This window comes from Macrobrachium nipponense, chromosome 17, assembly GCF_015104395.2.
Source record: "Macrobrachium nipponense isolate FS-2020 chromosome 17, ASM1510439v2, whole genome shotgun sequence".
NCBI classification, from domain to species: Eukaryota; Metazoa; Arthropoda; class Malacostraca; order Decapoda; family Palaemonidae; genus Macrobrachium; species Macrobrachium nipponense.
In genome coordinates, this window is record NC_087210.1 from 32,676,564 (window position 1) to 32,694,953 (window position 18,390).

An 18,390-nucleotide genomic window follows, 5' to 3' on the forward strand; every position below is an offset into this window, starting at 1 on the left:
CAGAAAGCAAATTTAATGGCAATTTTAATGGTAGAAGGATTATAAGTCAGGAAAATGTTTTTATAAAACAAGTTCTTTTACAAACCCAGTGAATGTAGAATAGCTGCTAGGTGCATCCAGATGCAGTCAAAATGTTCTAAAAAGATTGGTTCCACCGAACATGCTTAGCCAACTTTTTGACGATTAGTGCACTTATCAATATTTCTTATTCTACATTGCATATTCCATTTTAGATAGTTGGAAAGGGAGGGAGAGCACAAGATTTTTATGAATGTCATGTATAAAATCCATATATAGAAAAAATAACTTGAATCACCATTCAGGAGGGAAAACAAACCAAAATAGTCCAAGAAGGAAGAAATAACGACTTAGAAAGAAGACAGGTCTTCGGTAAAGGCAGGTTCAAAAGCAGTTCTTTCTTGCTGAAATATTTACTATGGAAGGATCTCCAGACATTGTTGATCTCATAAGCAATGTGTTTGCAGTGGAAGAAAACCCATGAATGGCTGTGGGCAAAAAGGGCATAAAGCAATAAAATCAGGTAAAAACACTCACCTGTGCTGGATGACTGATGAAGGAATAGTATGAAGAATGAAATGATGGATGTAACCTGTATCAAAGGGGATGATGCTAGCCATGATGGTAGGCCACACAGACAGCAAGCCCAGAGCGACAATGCAAGGAAAAAACTAAAGTACTAGGGCATATCCATGACCATTAGCCACTATAGATGATAAAAACTCAGCTGATGAAAAGGTTATGTCAGATAAAAGGGTGATGACACCTAGAATCTTAGTCCTGAGTAAAAGAAGGTCCCCTAAGGATGCCATAGCACTGTTGTACGCTTAGCTTATAATTTTATAAAACCACTTGTGATGCATGTACTAGTGATGGTTTTGTACCGTGAAAAATATATTTTAAACTATGACCTGGTTAAAAATCAGGTGTACATGCATAGTGTATGGCTTATATCTTTTGGTTCTCATACGTTTTTGTTTCTATTCTATTAATGACTATAATTATCATTATCTTAAGTTTATCTTGGTAAACAATTTTACCTTGTTTCTTTAAATTTTCATTTTATATATATATAACTTACCTAGCACTAATTACATAGCTCTAGTTTCTAACTAGTATGTTGGCTAGAATTTGAAAATCACAGTAGCATGGCTAGAATTTGAAAATCGCAGTAGCGCTTCTTTTGTTTTGATGTAGGTAAATAGCCCCACCCACTTTCAAGAATGAGAGGAACAAACAGGCAAAGCCTTTCAATTTGTTTATGTCAGTTGACGATGAAGGTTGTTAGCTATCAGCTAAATTTGGATTTATTTTTCCTTTACTCGTTTCTGGTTTTAGACAAATTGGTGGAGTATTGTTTTCCTTTTGGTAGCTTTTCAGCATTAGTTAGTAATAGGTTTTTTCTTTAAAAGGCCGTAATTTCACAAATTTGACTGTCTTTGCAAGATTTTGACTTTGTTACTTGCAAGATTTTGACTTTGTTACCAACTGTGATGATGTCCAGTGCAATTGTGTCTTCTACTTGTTATTGCAGCAATGGCTGCTAGACAAGGTTAACTTCAGCAAAGTACCAACACACCATGGTTTGTACTACTCGCAACTCCTCCTTGCCTAGGAGCGGAGCATATGCTACTGAATAGAGGGTTTGACATTTGCATAATAAGTGACCACACTATCAGTATGACTACCTTACTCATTGTATCAGACCAGTCCAGCGAATGACGTGTCTATCCCTTAACCCACCCAAAGGAAGAAGGAAAGGTACAAGAGTAAGAAGGAGACTAGCCAACTCCCTCATTCTCTCATCCACACAATCATCTTAGGAAAGATACAAAAGTGCCCTGTTAGGGGCAACTATGAGTACACAACCTGATGGGCAGCCACCACAGGACCTAGGGAAAATGCATCCGCAGACCTGTGGGCAACATCCTTAAGGTAGAAAGAGGTGAACGTGGACTGGCATAACCAAGTACCAGCGCTCAGCCCTCTAAGTAAAGCCAAGTTCTTATGAAAGCCAGAGAGGGACCAGTACCCCTAACGTCATGCGCTCTAGCCTGCACAGATTTGGTGGTGGAATCAAGAGACAAGTATGTATGGTTCCCATATCCAAAAAGAGATAGTATTCTTAGACACCTCTTTCTTTGTACGGCCTGTACTGACAAAAAGTCTGCGGCAGCCAGGTCTAAGGTGTCGAGTCCTTTTAAGAGAGCAATGCAGGGCCCGGACAGGGCACAACAAAAGCTCTAGCATCACCACCCACAAGTTATTCAGTGATGGAATGGAAAACTAAGTGAACTTGTAATAGTGCATAGAGGGATTTAGGGTCTTGGCCACGGAATCCGGGACAAATTTGAAGGACAACAACCCCCAACCCCTGGCATACTTCACGTCATAGTTCAGATCGTGGAGCTCTCCTACCCTCTTGGAAGATGCCAAGGTCAGAACGAAAACTGCCTTGAGCGTCAAGGTCTTGTCAGATGAGCGGCGCAAGGGCTCACATGGACCCTTAGTGAAGCACTTGAGAACCAAGGAAACATCCCATGTCTGAGGCTTGAGCTCTCTAGGAGCACTTGACTGCTCAAACTCCTTAACTAGCAAGGAAAGTTACCAGGAAGAGGAGATGTCGATACCTTTAAGGGGTAACACCAAACTCAGGGCCGCCCTGTAGTTTCTAATGGCAGAAACGGCCAAACGTTTCTTGTCTCTGAGGAATGTTAAAAATCTGCTATTCGTTGAATAGAGGTTGCGAGTGGAGAAAAACCGTTGTGACACCAATCACAGTAGATCGCGTATTACCTTGGAAACTGGAGAGGTCGACCCTCTGAGACTGTTGGACATATGCCCTGCCGTCCTTCTGAGAAAAGCCTCTCGCTCGAAGGAGAAACTTGAAAGTCTCCAACCGAGAAAAGAGAGGGATTCTACTGACTAGTGGAACACTTCTACATGGAGCTGACACAGGAGATGTCGCCGACATCTCCCTTAAAACGTCTGACAATAATTACAGCAGATCTGGGAACCATTCCATTTGAGGCCACAGAGGGGCTACCAAAGTCATCCTGAGACCCTGTGAACTCATTAACCTGTTCAGAACTTGATGGATCAAACAAAACGGAGGGAAGGCATACACTTCCAGGTTGTCCCAGGGATGTTGGAATGCGTCTTCCCCCAATGCTAAAGGATCAGGGACCATTGAACAGAAAATTCCAGCCTCTTGAAGCGAGTCGCAAAAGGGGCCAACATGGGTCTACCCAAAACCTGGAAAAGCTTGTCTTCTGCCACTCGATGAAATGACCACTCAGTGTTAGGAGCTGATCCCGACGACCGAGTTTGACTGCGACTACATTCAGTTTGCCTGGGATGTTCCTGGCTGAGAGCTCTACCGAACTGCTGACTGCCCACTGGTGAACCTCGGCGGTCAAGGTGTGAAGTTGACAAGAAACCAGGCGTCCCTGTTTGTTCACATAGGTTACCACCATGGAGTTGTTCGACATGAGAACGACAGAATGACATTCTGCCTTCTCCCAAAACTTCTTCTGACATAGGAAGGCTGCCTTCAACTCAAGACGTTGATATGTTGCTGCTTGTCCTCCAAACGCCTGAAGAAATTAGGTCGCCTACATAAGGCTGCCCAACCTGCGAGGGAGGTGTCTGAGAACAGAAGGACGTCTGGTGGAGGAGAACGCAGAGGGACACCCTTCGAAGGATTCTGGTCGTCCAACCACCAAAAAGGTCTTATTTCACTTCCAAAGACAGAGGGAACATTAACAGGGGTGAGTCCCCCGCCAGAGGACCAGAATTCCCCCAGTCTCCATTGCAGAGACCGAAGAAGAAGAAACCCATGAGGGACCAGCCTCTTCAGGGATGACAACACTCACAGAAGAACCTGCCACTGCTGAGCTGACTGATGTGGTTCCGACAGGAAGTTGCGCGCCCCCACTCGCGACTTCCCAAAACTCTGGTCCAACGGGAAAAATTTTCTCACCGCTGTATCGATGACCATGTCCAAGTAGAAAATCCCTCAACTGGGTATGAGGTTTGACATTTCCTGGTTGACCAAGAAGATGTGACTGTAAAATGGAGACGAACACACCACTTCCTCTATCGCAATTTGTCCAGCATCTTCTGCACCTCCTCCCGAAGAGCCAAGAACCTTAGAGAATCTGGAGGATATGCCTTCGTGAGCTGCGGCTTGTCCGACAGAGGGGGAGAGAAATCGAATTGCAGTACACACCCCACCCAAATGGTATCTACCACCCACTTCTCTGCCTACAACTCTGCCACTTGGCCCAATGGCCACTAGGCATCCCCCCTTGGCCCAGGAGAGGCGCCTAACCTACCGAGGGCCCTATACCTCTGGCCCTTAGGCCCCATCTTGGCCTAAAGGAATGAAAACGAAAAGGACATTGATCCTCTGACCAAGGGTGAGTCGAATGGGAAGGCCCTGCCGAACTCGAATTCCTCGATGGCCTACCAAGCGACGGTCTTCTTGACTACTGCTGGACAGGGGGAGGAGGAGGAGCTGGATGTCTCTGAGGACGAAACTCCAACTTAAGACACGGCCTGTCTGTCTTTGGTGTCAGCCCGACGCTGTCCTATCGCATTCTAATCAGCAGCAGGATAGCCCATAAATTAACACTGAGGTACACTGAGGTGAGCCATATATGAAAATGCCTTGCCTCCGAACTGCAACAGATTGGCAAGAGAGGAAGCAGTCACCAACTCTTTTGGGGACCTGTCAGGAGCTATCTTGGAGGCTGCCATAGATTCCAATGCTGAGGCATCCTGCGGGGACAAGGATGGAGCCACCGGCTACACCTACTTCAAAGACAATCCCGGCCTCAGGCGAACGACGTCTGGGTTAAGGTAGCGCGACATCAAAAAAAAAAAGAAGAGCTAGTAGCATAGTACTTCCTAGCCCGATGAGAGGTGGGAGTAGTAACTTGGCAGCGCCTCTAGAGCGAAGTGAACCGTCCCGGTCCGAAACAGAGGCGTTAACCTGAGGGAAGCTGGAGAGATGATGGGGATCCTGCGTAGCTCCCACCAAGGCTTCCAAGCAAGAAGGAGGGAAGACGACTGAGCCCGAGACGTACTTCCTAATTGTTGAACCCACGCATGAGAGCAACAACTTCTGAAAAGGGAGACAGAAACTCTTGCGTGTCTCCCTCCTCCTGCTCTGGCAACGGAGAAGGATCAGCAGCCAAACAGCCTGAAACACCAACTAACCTGTCTGGGCTGGGTCCACACATTGGCTCCGGAGACGAACCCACTATAACAATACGAGCATCATTACTTTCTCATCCAACAGATGATTCATTAACATGTCCGTGAATGGTCACGGGAGTGGCAGACTTACAAACGTGAGTTGGAGAGGAATCCTCGGGAATCGAACTCTAAGAAGCATCAGTGAGAGAGGCAGGTCAAACACTCCTGCTGCAGCAACTTCAAGCACACCACCTTCGACCTATTGACAGGCGCCTTGAGATCTTTACGGTGATGAATAGACCTTGGAGAAGAAGTAGCACTTGCATCAAGTGCACGGACAGGGGAAGTTGCAACATGCTCGTGATGTGCATGGACGGGGGAGGTTGCAACATACTCGAGACGTACATGGACAGGGGAAGTTGCAACATGCCCATGATTCGATGCGGAGGACGAAGCAGCCGCTGCAGAATACGCAATGGGAGATACACTACACTCTCAGGGGAGGTTGCAACACGCTCGCGACGTGCATGGACGCGGGAGGTTGCAACACTTGAGACGTGCACGGACGGGGGAAGTTGCAAGACGACTGTGAATCGATGCAGGACAAAGCCACTAACACTCTTCAAAACATCAACAATCTTGAGAACACATCCTCGTATTTCATCCCTTGTAGGCGAAAAAAGAGCAAAATCCTTAACCTTTCAACACTTGAAACGCCAACGTGATGCAGGGGGGGAAGAGAGAGAAGATAGCACTGGTTCTACAAGCAATCTCTTCGCAGGAGGCGAGGACGAAGCAGCGCGTTTCCTTTCAATGCTCCCAACCGACAAGGCAGCCAACTTAACTTCCAAAACAGTCCAACCTCTTAAGCACTGCCTGGCATATAACATCAGACTGATCTGCAAGAGAAGGCTCCAATGACATGGAAGGAAGAAGTAGCGAACGGGGCGGCAGGAATGACGTCATGACAGAGAGAGGCAGTGCTCAGATGAAGACTGGGAGTGATGTCACAAGCGGTGATGACGTCACGGCCTTCCCTCGGTGAGAAGGGGAATCAGACCTGGCCAGCCTGAGGAGGAAGGGGGGGAGTGAGCCTCCAAAAGGCACTCAAGCAACCCCTCCAGGATGGGTACCTCCTAGCCCGAGCATCTTCCAATCGCCGCCATCTTGGATGCCACCGACCTGGAAGAAATGAGAATGATGAAAAAATAAAGCCTTTCCTTCCCGGGAATCAAAATAATTCCCGAAGAAGAAGGGGCGACAGTACAAACATCAGCCTGGGGCCTCCCAATACTTCCAGCGACGAATCAAAGGAAGAAAAGGGAGGAGACACTGGAACTAGTCTACTATGGGGGTTGATAGTGCAGGAGACGAAACACGAGGAAGGAGCGAGAAACCTTCCCATGAAGGATGAGTCGAAACCCTCCGACGTTCTCTCTCACCATAAAATGACTTCCACTGCTCTTAAGGCTATGCCCGGCATCCCGTGCAAGGATTCATATTACAAAAATTAGAACGGCACCTACTGCACAATGTTGGGGTCAGCCACTGCCGAAGCCACAAAGGTACCGCTAAAGTAGTAAGTGCCTGATGGCTATACTACTGCCATGCCTCTTCATGATAAGATGAGTGACAACCAGAGGCAGTACCTTCCTGCATCAACTCTCTTATCAGGTAAGGAATCAGCAAACATTGTTATACATATAATGTTGGCAAATCTTTTTCTATCCTCTTTCTAGTTACAGTGTTAATATTTTTAGGTAGAAACACCCATATATCCCACCATCCCTCAATGTGGGAATCAGTTATATAATTACTAGGTAAGACCCATAATTAAAAATGTCATTTTTATAATAAAACAAATTTTTATACTTACCCAGTAATTATATAATCGGGGCCCACCCTCCATACCCTAGCATGGTTTTTTCTCATTAAGGGCATAAAACAAACAGACCTCTTTGCCAATTGGTTCCTCTCTGGGTGGGGCCATGGTTACCTAACCAAAACAAGACAGAAAATTAGCGCCACCTGTAAATTTCGTAGTTTAACTGCCAGGCGAGTGATACTATTGGCTATATAATTACTGGGTAAGTGTAATTAAAACTATTTTATTATAAAAATTGAGTTTTTCTTCCTCATGGGAAATCTCATTGTTTCTTAAGAGCTTTGAGTAATCTTGTCTTCCAATAGAACTTAGACCACCCAGTTGGGACCTGACTTTGGTACTGGGCAGCCTCACCCATGCTCCATTTGAGTTTTTATGCCGTGTGTCAGACATGAACCTGACTCAAGAATGTTTTCCTGTCAGCCCTAGCCTCATCAAAGGGATTTGGTGATCTCCATGGCTTATCCTTCTATGTCAAACATATGAGGGATTGAACGTCTGTAGCCTAAGAATTTGTTCTGTCTTCTCATGATGACAGATTTGAATCCTTCTCCATTCCGTCTCATAACCTTTAATTGATGGATACCCTCATATGAGTAGCAATAACAGGTTTTGGGTGGTGGACGGATTCACTTATGGTGAGCATCAGTATTACTCTCCATCCTTTTGGAGGAATCAGGTGAGAAAGAGGTTCCAATACTTCTATTGCCCATATATTCACTAATGGCAACTTTTAGACTGGCTCAAAACACAGTTACGCAGCTCATGAGTTAGTTGTGATCTTGACTTCAAGGGAGCATGTACTGCCTCTCTTTCTCTCGCATGACATCATAGATAAGTTTGCTCATAAATATCTCCAGGGGTTGCTATTGGGTTTGTTTTAGTTCTTATCTTTTATGAGAGTATGTCAGTTATAATTGTAATTTTGTCAAGAAAATTGCAAAGAAATATTAGAAAAGACATTTATAATCCAAAAAGGTTACTGCATCTATGATTGTCTTGTAAATGAGGCTTACAGGGGTGTAAATACTTTTGTTTAACTTCTCTTAGAAAGTAGAGAAAATATTTGAACTTTTTTTTTTCTCACCCTTATACCATGTGCATTTGCATATCTTTCCATTTATGTGTAGGTTAATTACTTTGTTGGCAGTGATCCAGACAAATAGCTCCTTTACCCTGTCAGAGAGAGCACTACGCTGAAATCTGAAAAGGACTCCATCTCAGATTGGGATGCCAAAGACTTAACTTAGCACTGGCCGAAACAAGAAAGAGGTGTTCAAGAATACAATCTTTTGGCTTTTTGCAACTATCAGACAAGCTTATGGTTCGACTTCATTCCCCATTCCTAACACAATGTATGAAAGAGCACATGATGTTAAAGGGCTGTGCCCTGCTTTGACATTCAAAATGAACTTGAGTGTTCAAAGGATTTTGAAGGCTGGTACTTGCTTTATCAGATCACCTTCACTTCCTTCTATCTGTGGGATGTTGCCTACAAGACCTTGGACACTTTTTCCTTGGGTGTGGTGGTGGCTGCGCAATAGGTTGTGTAACTCATCCTGTGTGCCTAGTGGGGCAGTTTGTATCTTACCAAAGATGTCAGTATGAAAGTGAGAATGAATGAGATGAATGGTCTCTTACGCTTCCTTTCTCTTTTCCACCGGCAGGCAATGAGAAGTCATTCCATCATATGCTGGATTGGGTTTGATACAGATGAAACTGCAGCCTTTTGTTTGAGTTTTGTTTATTCCTACATGAATATTAAAACTTTTACCAAAGCAAGTCCCTCCTCTCTCTAGCAAGGCGAGAGGGGGTTGATAGCTAACTATTGGTGGCTGTGAAGATATGTTATCTTCAGATATAGTTCTTTAACTTCCTTCTACATCATCACAACACATTGTATGAAGGCCCAGAAGTCTGACTGTTAAATAATCACTAATTTATCATGTCAGAGGCTTTGGGGGCCTGAACCTCCAGTTGGTTCCAGACTTTCTTTCCTCCCTTCAGAAGTGAGTCTGTTCATAAGTTAAATCTACTTATTTGTATTTTTCATAGCCAATAAACTTGTGTCTTAACTTATAGGACCCACGTCTAGCCACCCATCAATCAAGTTACAGTAGTACCTCGAGATACGAAAGGCTCAACTTACGAAAAATCCAAGTTACGAAAGCCAATGCAAAAAATTTTACTGCTCTACATACGAAAAGTTTTCAAGATACGAAAGGTTTCTGAAAGTCCGAGATTCGCCCCATAACAATTTTGAAACTCGCGCCGCACGCCGCCATCTTAGTTATAGTAGACTCGCCACCATCCTCCTGCTCTCCCATTGGTTCCTGATGCTAGCCAAGCCATGAGATCCTTCTCTCTGATTGGACAGCATCCCTCCCATCATGCATCTTCTATACGTACGTGTTGGCGTGCTTTAGCTTGGCCACTACGCACCCGAAACTTTACCGTACGCAATCGGCATTCGTTCGCTCCAACAATTTCGTTTAGTAACGTAAATTCATTATTGATTTCATTGCAGTACATATTATCGTGTTGTACGAAGACTGTATTATTACGTATTGTGTAACTTTACGTAAATTAACGTAGTCATGGGTCCCAAGAAAGTTGAAATTCACGGAAAGAAGCGCATGCTCTCTTTGGAGACAAAGATGGAGATCATAAAGAAGTACGAAGCTGGTATGCGATTGAGTGTGATCGCAAAGGAATACGGCCGTAATCCGTCGACAATAGGCACCATCCTTAAACAGAAGGATGCCATCAAAGCAACTACACCTTCGAAGGGCATCACTATTTTGTCCAGCAAGAGGAGCCATGTGCACGACGAGATGGAACGGCTGCTCCTCATCTGGATAAAAGACAGAAATCGCTGGCGATACAGTAACGGAGACGGCAATCGCTCACAAGGGCAGTGCTATTTTCGGCAATTTGATTGTGCAGGCGGAAGACGAGGGAGGGGAAGGGACTTCAACGCCAACCCCAGAGTTCAAGGCTTCGCATGGCTGGTTCGAGAAATTCCGTAAATGGACTGGCATCCATTCGGTAGTGCATCATGGGGAGGCTTGCCAGCTCGGACACGAAAGCGGCCGAAGCATTTAAGAAGACTTTCGACGAGATGATGACCAAGGAAGGCTACAGTTCTCAGCAGGTTTTCAACTGTGATGAGACTGGCCTTCTTTGGAAAAAAATGCCTCGTCGGACATACATCACGGAGGAAGAGAAGAAGCTACCCGGGCATAAGCCTATGAAAGACAGGCTTGCGCTCGCACTTTGTTCAAACGCCAGTGGGGATTGCAAGGTGAAGCCCCTACTGGTGTATCACTCCGAGACTACTTGAGCCTTCAAGGCCCACAAAGTGTTGAAGGAGAAGCTTCCAGTGATGTGGAGGGCTAATGCAAAAGCCTGGGTAAAGAGGCTTTTGTTCACCGAGTGGGTAAATCTGTGTTTCGGCCCGACTGTGAAGAGTTTTTTGCAAGAGAAGCGCCCCCCCTGAAATGTCTGCTGGTGTTGGACAATGCCCCTCCCCGCCCTCCTGGCCTCGAGGAAGATATCCTAGCAGAGTATTCCTTCGTTAAGATTCTTTTTCTTCCGCCCAACACCACCCCTCTCCTCCAGCCCATGGACCAGCAAGTGATAGCGAACTTTAAGAAGCTGTACACGAAACATCTTTTCAAGAGATGTTTCGACATCACCGATACCACAAACCTCACCTTGCGTCAATGTTGGAAGGAGCATTTCGACATCGTCGTTTGCATCCGACTCATTAACCTTCGACGTGGGCGAAGCTGGTGCTGCAGAGTCAGAAACAGTTGACGATCCCGAAACTGTTTTGGAACCAGATCTTGACGAAATCGTTGCACTCGGCAAGTCCATGGGGCTGGTCGTCGACGAGGACGACATCAACGACCTTCTTGAGGAGCACCAAGAGGAGCTTACGACGGATGACCTGAAGGAGTTGGAGGCCATGCAACTTAACGTCGTTCAAGAGGAGTTCTCTAGCAGCGGCGAGGAAGAGGAGGAGGAGCCTATGACAACGGCAGAAATTAAGGATATTCTAGGCGCTTTTCATAAAGTGCAATCGTTTATCGAAAAAAGACACCCCGAAAAGGCTCACACAGGTCCTATGCTTACGCAGTTCGATGACGTTTGCCTGAGTCGATTCAGGAACATTGTGAAAAGTAGGCAGAAGCAATCTTCCTTGGATCGCTATTTTTTAAAGAGGCCTTCAGCATTAGCAGGAGTAAGCAAAAGGAAGAACCAAGTGATAAAAAACAGAAAGTTGAAAGCAAAAAGGAAGAACCAAGTGATAAAAAACAGAAAGTTGAAAGCATAAAGGAAGAACCAAGTGATGAAAAACAGAACGTTGAAAGTGGTGATGAAGTTGAAATTCTGTAAAAAAAAAAAAAAAAAAAAAAAAAAAAAAAAAAAAAAGCCTACGTAAAAGTAAAAAAAAATGTTAAAAATAAAAAAATAGAAATTTTTTTTTTTTACGTAATTTCTAGATTTTTGTAAGTTAAGTGTTACAGTTTTGTTAAGGGGTTTCGTAAATTTTAGTTTTATAGTTTTCCTTAAATTTTTTATGTTTTCGTAAAGTTAAGTGTACGTATGTTCGTACGTTATCTGCCGTTTGTCCTCCTCCTTCTCTGCCGCCACTATCGGAGATAGCCTAACTCGAAAGGTAAGCTTCCACATTTTACGTTACAGTAATAATATTTCTTGTACACTAATATACACTTTATTTACAAGTTTTGGATTTTTATTCTTAATTTAGGTATTGAATGGTCCAAATTGTTATAGTATTTCATTGTTTATAGGTCAATTTAGCTTTATTATGAAATTTAATGGGGTGTTTTTGGAGGGCTTGGAACGGATTAGCCATTTTACATGTAAAATGTGTTCCAAGATACGAAAAACTCATTATACGAAGGCCGCCTCGGAACGGATTAATTTCGTATCTCGAGGTACCACTGTACTTGGGCTGGAAGAAACTGAGGCGTCATCTCTTCGACACAAAAGCGAAGGAGGTTGACAGTTGCCATCTAGGCCCATCAGCCTTCCTCGTTGCTACCATTATTTTGTTTGTTTTATTTTTACTGGTTTTCCAGGTGGTGCTAGAAAAATTATCCATGAGTTAAGACTGCAGGTTTGTTAGCTATAAAAAATACAAATTTATTACAAAATTTGTCATATCAACAATGGTAAGATGTGTAGGGTGTTCATTGTTGTCAGTGTGTTTATACAATAAAAGATATGTAATGAATAAGGCATAGAAAAAACATCTTTGCCCTGAGGGAAAAACATCTGTATCTGAGAGGGACCCAACAACAGACCACACAGGCCTGTTCTAGGAGAAACGTTAATCTCTTAGTGATAGTATCCCAGGCTGCATAACCCTTAACACTAATTTTATCTCAAAATATTTCTTGAAACTTTCTTTTATAAGGAGGGGGAGTTTCTCTTGCATCATAATTACATACTCTAATGATTAGGTTTGCAACTTGTTGCCCTATAGAAACTCAGTTCACCCTCCTCTTTCTTATCACCTCTCATGTTAAAGTTAAGAATAAAGTGGCTACAGTTGTGCTCAGTCATATTTTTCATTGTGATGCCTCATTACAGTTTTCCATAAGTTGTATTTTAACAGAGATCTTTCACATTCACAGTTGATCCCTGATCCTCTTTTCCTGCCAAGAGCAGCCAGATTTTGCTGAATAGATTCACCAATATGCAGTAAATGTGCCTTACTGTCAAACTTCTCTTTTCCAGAAGTCCTTTATTTTTCCCATTTGGACTGTAAAAAATCTCCTGAGAATATTGTGCAATTGGAACCTCAAAGTTCAAGCCAGATGCTATGCATTACTGCTCTAAAACTATTAATTCTTGTTTTTTAGTAATTTACATTTATATCTATTTATTAATTGATTTGTTAATTTACTTTGTCTCTTGTAATAACTGATCTCTTCATCTGTATGTCCTACTACCTTCTGTTACTTCTTTCAAATGAATACCATATTCTTTGTTCCTTACGAATTGGGTTCGTATTCATAATAAATCGGAATAATATGTAATAACAATTTCATATTTGCAGCATATTTGCTTATTTAAAGTGATAGATTACAGATGCTTTTTGCTCATTTGACAAGTAGTGATCTTTATTTGTAAGTTACAAGAGTTAATAGGTGTTTATTATAATGTTAATTATATATTAAAGTGATGTTAGTGTGATTATTCCATATGTATTCTACTACCATTACTATCACCACCACTATTTACGTAATGGTTATAATTATTTGTAATGAATAATTGTTTTGTTTTACAGATTAGAAGTGCATGTAGACATTGCTCATGGTGCACGTTCTATAGCAAGTGGGGAAACTGCTTCATTGGCAATATCGGAAAGATCCACACATACAGTAGACACAGAGAATGCCTCTGTGAGGGGCCTTGCTGGTTCTCTCCTTCAGTACAAGGTCAGTTATTCAGTGAGTAAAAACATTTATGTCCATTCAAAACCTCTTTTCATTCCTTCTCATAAGAATGGTGTTCTCAAAGAAAATTCAGTGGTGTTCCTTAAAGAAGTGTTTTAAAGAGCAAAATATTCTTTTGTGCAAAATTTTATGTATACATAAGGGTTGAATTCTTGAACCTCTTACAGAAGCTGAAAATTTACGTGTTATAAAAACCTTTCATAAGTTCTTGAAATCACCTTCAGTCCCATTCATGGCATTAAAAACTTACCAGAGGAAAATTTGGTACTTCTGTGTGTAATTTTCATAATGGTTTTTCTGTGCATGATAATATGTAACAGTTAGCTTGGCCTAACAGTTGCATCATCCAAGGTTTTGGCATATCTATCAATTCTTTAATGCATCTCCCAATACATAGTATTATTTAATTATCATTAATAGGTGTTGGTAATTAGTATACTATGTAATTACAGGAATAAATCTATAGTAGAGTAAATGTTTATTAAAGCTGCAACTAGAATATAAAATGTCTGAAATCATTATTTTTTAAGTAAATACCAATGAGCTACCCATTTATTTTTTCAATTGAAAAACAACAGTGCATATACATGCTAAACAAAATAGGGCAATATAAGTAAAAAATACCTTACCAAATAGAATATTACAATTAACCCAAATATGGAAGAACATTTAACCCTTAATGGATGGATACCCTCATATGCATAACAGTAACAGGTTTTGCATGGTGGACGGATTATACGTCCTGGTGAGTATCAGTATTATGCGTCATTGATTTTGAGAAATTGGGTGGGAAAGAGGTTTCCTTACTTCAATAGCCCACAAATTTGCTAATTGTAACTTCTAGACATCTCATGGTTCAGTTGTGTACTGGACTTGAAGAGTGTGTACATATACTAGGGCTTCTCTCTCTCTCACATGGCATCTTTTTATATCTCTGTTCATAAATATACCAGGGGTTGCTGCTGGTTTTACCTCTATTCTTTTATGATAGTAAGTCAGTTATAATTGTAATTTTGCAAAGAAAAGTGCAAAGAAATATTAGAAAAAATGTATAACCCAAAAAAGTTACTGCATTTTCTGTCTCAGTAAATTTACCTAAATATTTTACAACAAATGTACTTAGAACTTTTTATTGATTTTGGTTCTTATCTGTTATGATATTGTGCGAGCTCTAATTATAAGTTTACAAAATTAGATAAAATTATTTATTAGAAAAAACATGTGTAACTTGCTAAAATTTATTATTATCTTAAAATAAAGGCCTCACAAGGGTTGTAAATAGTCATTTTCAACTTCTCGTGGTAGGTAGGGAGAATTTTTTAGAATTCTTTTCTTACACCATTTGCATTTGCATATCTTCCTCTTTCTGTTGATGTGTTTTTCCTTCAGTTGGCTGACAGCAAGGTTTGCACGGCCTGGGGTCCTGCATGTTTTTTTCAGATTGGCTCTTAAGAGTTAAAAGCTAATTGATACTCTTTTGACACCACTGTATGTATCATACTACAAAACCTTTTGTATTCCTTCAAATTTTTCTATTGAATACTGTGTATAGAAATCATTACCATCTTGTTAACTTGAAAAATCTAGTGTATTTTATCAAATACATTAGTGGATATAAGCACATGGGTACCAACAGACAGGCGTAGCTTACATTGTATGATCAACAGATGAAGGGGAAGGGGAAGGGGATGGAAAGCTTGAAAAGGGTGTCATTTCATCTATAGTTCTAGTCCAGATTTCTAAGTGCTTTGAGCACTCCAAAGTTAGGCTTTTTGATATTATACATCAGAACATTAGGCTACATTTTGCACATCAAAATTAAGACATGTATAAGTTTAACTTAAAAATTAATAAGAAAAAAAATTCGATGTAAAATTAAGAAAAATAATTTAATGTAAAATTAAGAAAAAGATGCACAGTCAGCTCCCCGCATTCACAGGGATGAGGGACCACAACCTCCCAAGAATACTGAAAATTCGCAATATATTGGGACCCACCTCTATAAACATTTATGCATAACTTCCTATTTTAGTAGTTCAAACACCAAATACTGTACCCTGAATACCTTAAACTCAAATTATTATTACAGCCTATTTAATAGTTCACTGCCAATTATTATACAGTAGACCCCCCATATTTTTTGAGGGGGGGGATTGGTAATCCCCTCCATGAGTACTTAAAACCCCTCTAAAAATGCTTATGCAGTCACCCAAAGAAACAGAACCCAACTTTTGATAGGCCAAATTTATAAATTTCCTACATGAATTGAATATGAAACTTTCATGATATATACTAGTTTTTTATATTATGTTTAAAAACATCATAAAAAATAGAATTCTTTGGACTTCTCTATATTCTAAAGCATGTGTTCAAGATGACCTTCCCTTAGCTCCATGACATCCTTACAAACTGACCGACTAATGGCTCTGACCTCCCGGATAGCTTCCTTGAGTTCCATGATGGTCATGGGTCTCCCTGCAGACACTCTGTCTTTGAGGTAGCCCCAGAGAAAGAAATCTTGGACTAAGGTCTGGACTGTGAGGTGCCCACTCAAAATCAGTCTTGAAACTTATCACGACTACCAACGTTCTCTTTCAGCCAATCTCGGGACAGCTTTGAAGTGTGAGAGCTTGCTTCATCTTGCTGGAACCAGAGCTTCCCCATAAGCAATGGGTCCAGGGTTTGCAGCTCACTCTGGAAGATTTTGAGCACCTCAACATACTGCTCGTTGGCTGAGATTGCAGTCCATACTGTATGCTTCCTGGGGTGTCCTGAATGGCTTGGACAGTTGTCACTGGCTGCATTGAGGTTCACTGTTCCATAGGTCTCAGAGTGGTCCGCCTAGTCTGAATTCTGCTTTGGGGGCGCTTTTTCACATTTAAACTAATGCACGAAAGTGTCCTGCACTGTCTTGAACGAGTCTGTCTTGTAATAATTGATGCAATTTCTTTGTTGGAGCTCCCATTAAGATCTAGTTGCATTCACAGGTGTTGCTTGTCATGACCTGTAAACTAACGGTGATTAGTGATTGAATGAAGAATATATAACAAAAAGTTTGTGTGCCCCCCCCCCCCCCCCTTGTTCCACCCTGTACCTGAGTACTGTATTTGCTGGCGTATGAGACACACCCCTATTTTACAGGGATATTTTGTGAAAGAAAATAATTTTAGTATGTTTCATCGTACATTTATTGGATGATATTTTAAAGTGATTTTGTAGGGAAAAATGTATGATTCTGTGCATGAAATACTACAACATTGTGAGAGTATACTGGAATAAAGTATGGACTTTGTATGAAAATTATCATAAATAAACAACAGGCGGTGCTATGATTTTGTTTACATTCACTCATTGCAAATGGCTGACAGGCTATCTGCCAATGTATCATAAGCAATTTTGCGTAAGTTTGTGATAATAGACGTGTAATTCGGCTTGCTTTTAATATTATCATTGGTAACCCAATTTGCTGTAATAATTAGGCTTGCTTTTCAATGTTTTGTTATTATCAACAATTTTGGTGTCTACTCAGTATGCTCAAGGTAAGAAAATCTTAGCCAAGCCTATGGCACTTGGTCTCCCATCCGTAATACAGTAATACCTCAATCCTATGCGATTCGAGTTGCACGAATTCACAATAGCACAAACTTTTTATTGGAACTAACTAATTATCATACACGAGTAGTATTTTATAGACGCGCGAACACAAACACAACATTTTCAAATCTTGGAGAAACCCTGCAAAGATGTTTAATATTTTTTATGTAATTTATAAGTTTTCAAGCTTTTATGAGTAAATTAAATAACATTAAATAATAAAAATAATGATTTTGCACAAGTAACTTACCAAGTAATTACTTGTAGCTGAAAACTTACTACCTTGGCAGTCAAATCTCACAATTTTGTGGTGGGGCCAGAGTCGCTAGTGTAGGTGTACAGGACCTGCCAACTTTTGAAACTGATAGGTACAGAACTGCAAAGAGAACCAATTCATTTGCTGCCGGCTTCCGACTAACATTGGTGCTTTGGGCCGTCATTTTACGTCATCATTGGGGTTGAATTGCAGTATTCTTAGGTGACATAAATGCTTATTTCGTGGTTTGTTTACGTAGTTAACACTCAGTTATGTCAGATTCTAGCTCCCCGAGCCTTAGGTATTGCTCAGAGGGCTGTAGAACTAGATTGACAAAATTTTCTTATGATTCACACACCAAATGTGTCAATTATGATTCACACACCAAATGTGTCAATTGTAGGGGGCAGACTTATTCTAAGGAATTATTGTGTCTAGAATGTGTAGATTGGGAAGAGTCTAAATAGAAAACCTTGAAATCTCATTTAGATAAGTTAGCTACGAATAGGATGAGGAAGGTGGTTCTTAGAGCCGAAAGTAAGGCTGCTGTAGAGAGTTCTCCTTCAGTAGTTGAGGATTTTCCAACTCCTGCTCAACCTCCTTTTACTTCTTCAATCATTAGCCCTCCGACTTCTTTACCAGTGATTCCTGTTTCAGGCTTCCATGATTCCAAACCTGACACCATTGCCAGCCTCGATGTTAAGTTTGAGAAAAAATTTGACTTTGTCTCTTAAGTGATCATAGATTTAGGCGCTTCTTTTACGTCTTTTGTAGAGAGCATGCCTCTCAGAAGTGCAGTGAGAAGTGATGGTGTTGTGTTATCTGAGGAGGTGGCTGTTTGGCCCACCGGTTCTCCTAGACGAAGGTCACTATCCCACTCCCCCGCACTGGGGAGAAGACATACTGGAAGTCCAAGGGTGGCTGGAGGGATTTGCCCCTCC

General features: G+C 41.5%; 1 protein-coding gene across 4 annotated transcripts in view; it reads left to right on the top strand.

Moving 5' to 3' along the window:
* LOC135196171 (E3 ubiquitin-protein ligase RNF19B-like) overlaps positions 1 to 18,390 on the top strand; it is a 167,044-nt gene that overhangs the window by 137,260 nt on the left and 11,394 nt on the right. For all 4 annotated transcript variants that reach the window (XM_064222746.1, XM_064222749.1, XM_064222747.1 and 1 more), the window contains one exon: positions 13,431 to 13,581. In XM_064222746.1, the coding sequence (XP_064078816.1) occupies positions 13,431 to 13,581 (151 nt within the window). The remainder of the gene's footprint in view (positions 1 to 13,430; positions 13,582 to 18,390) is intronic.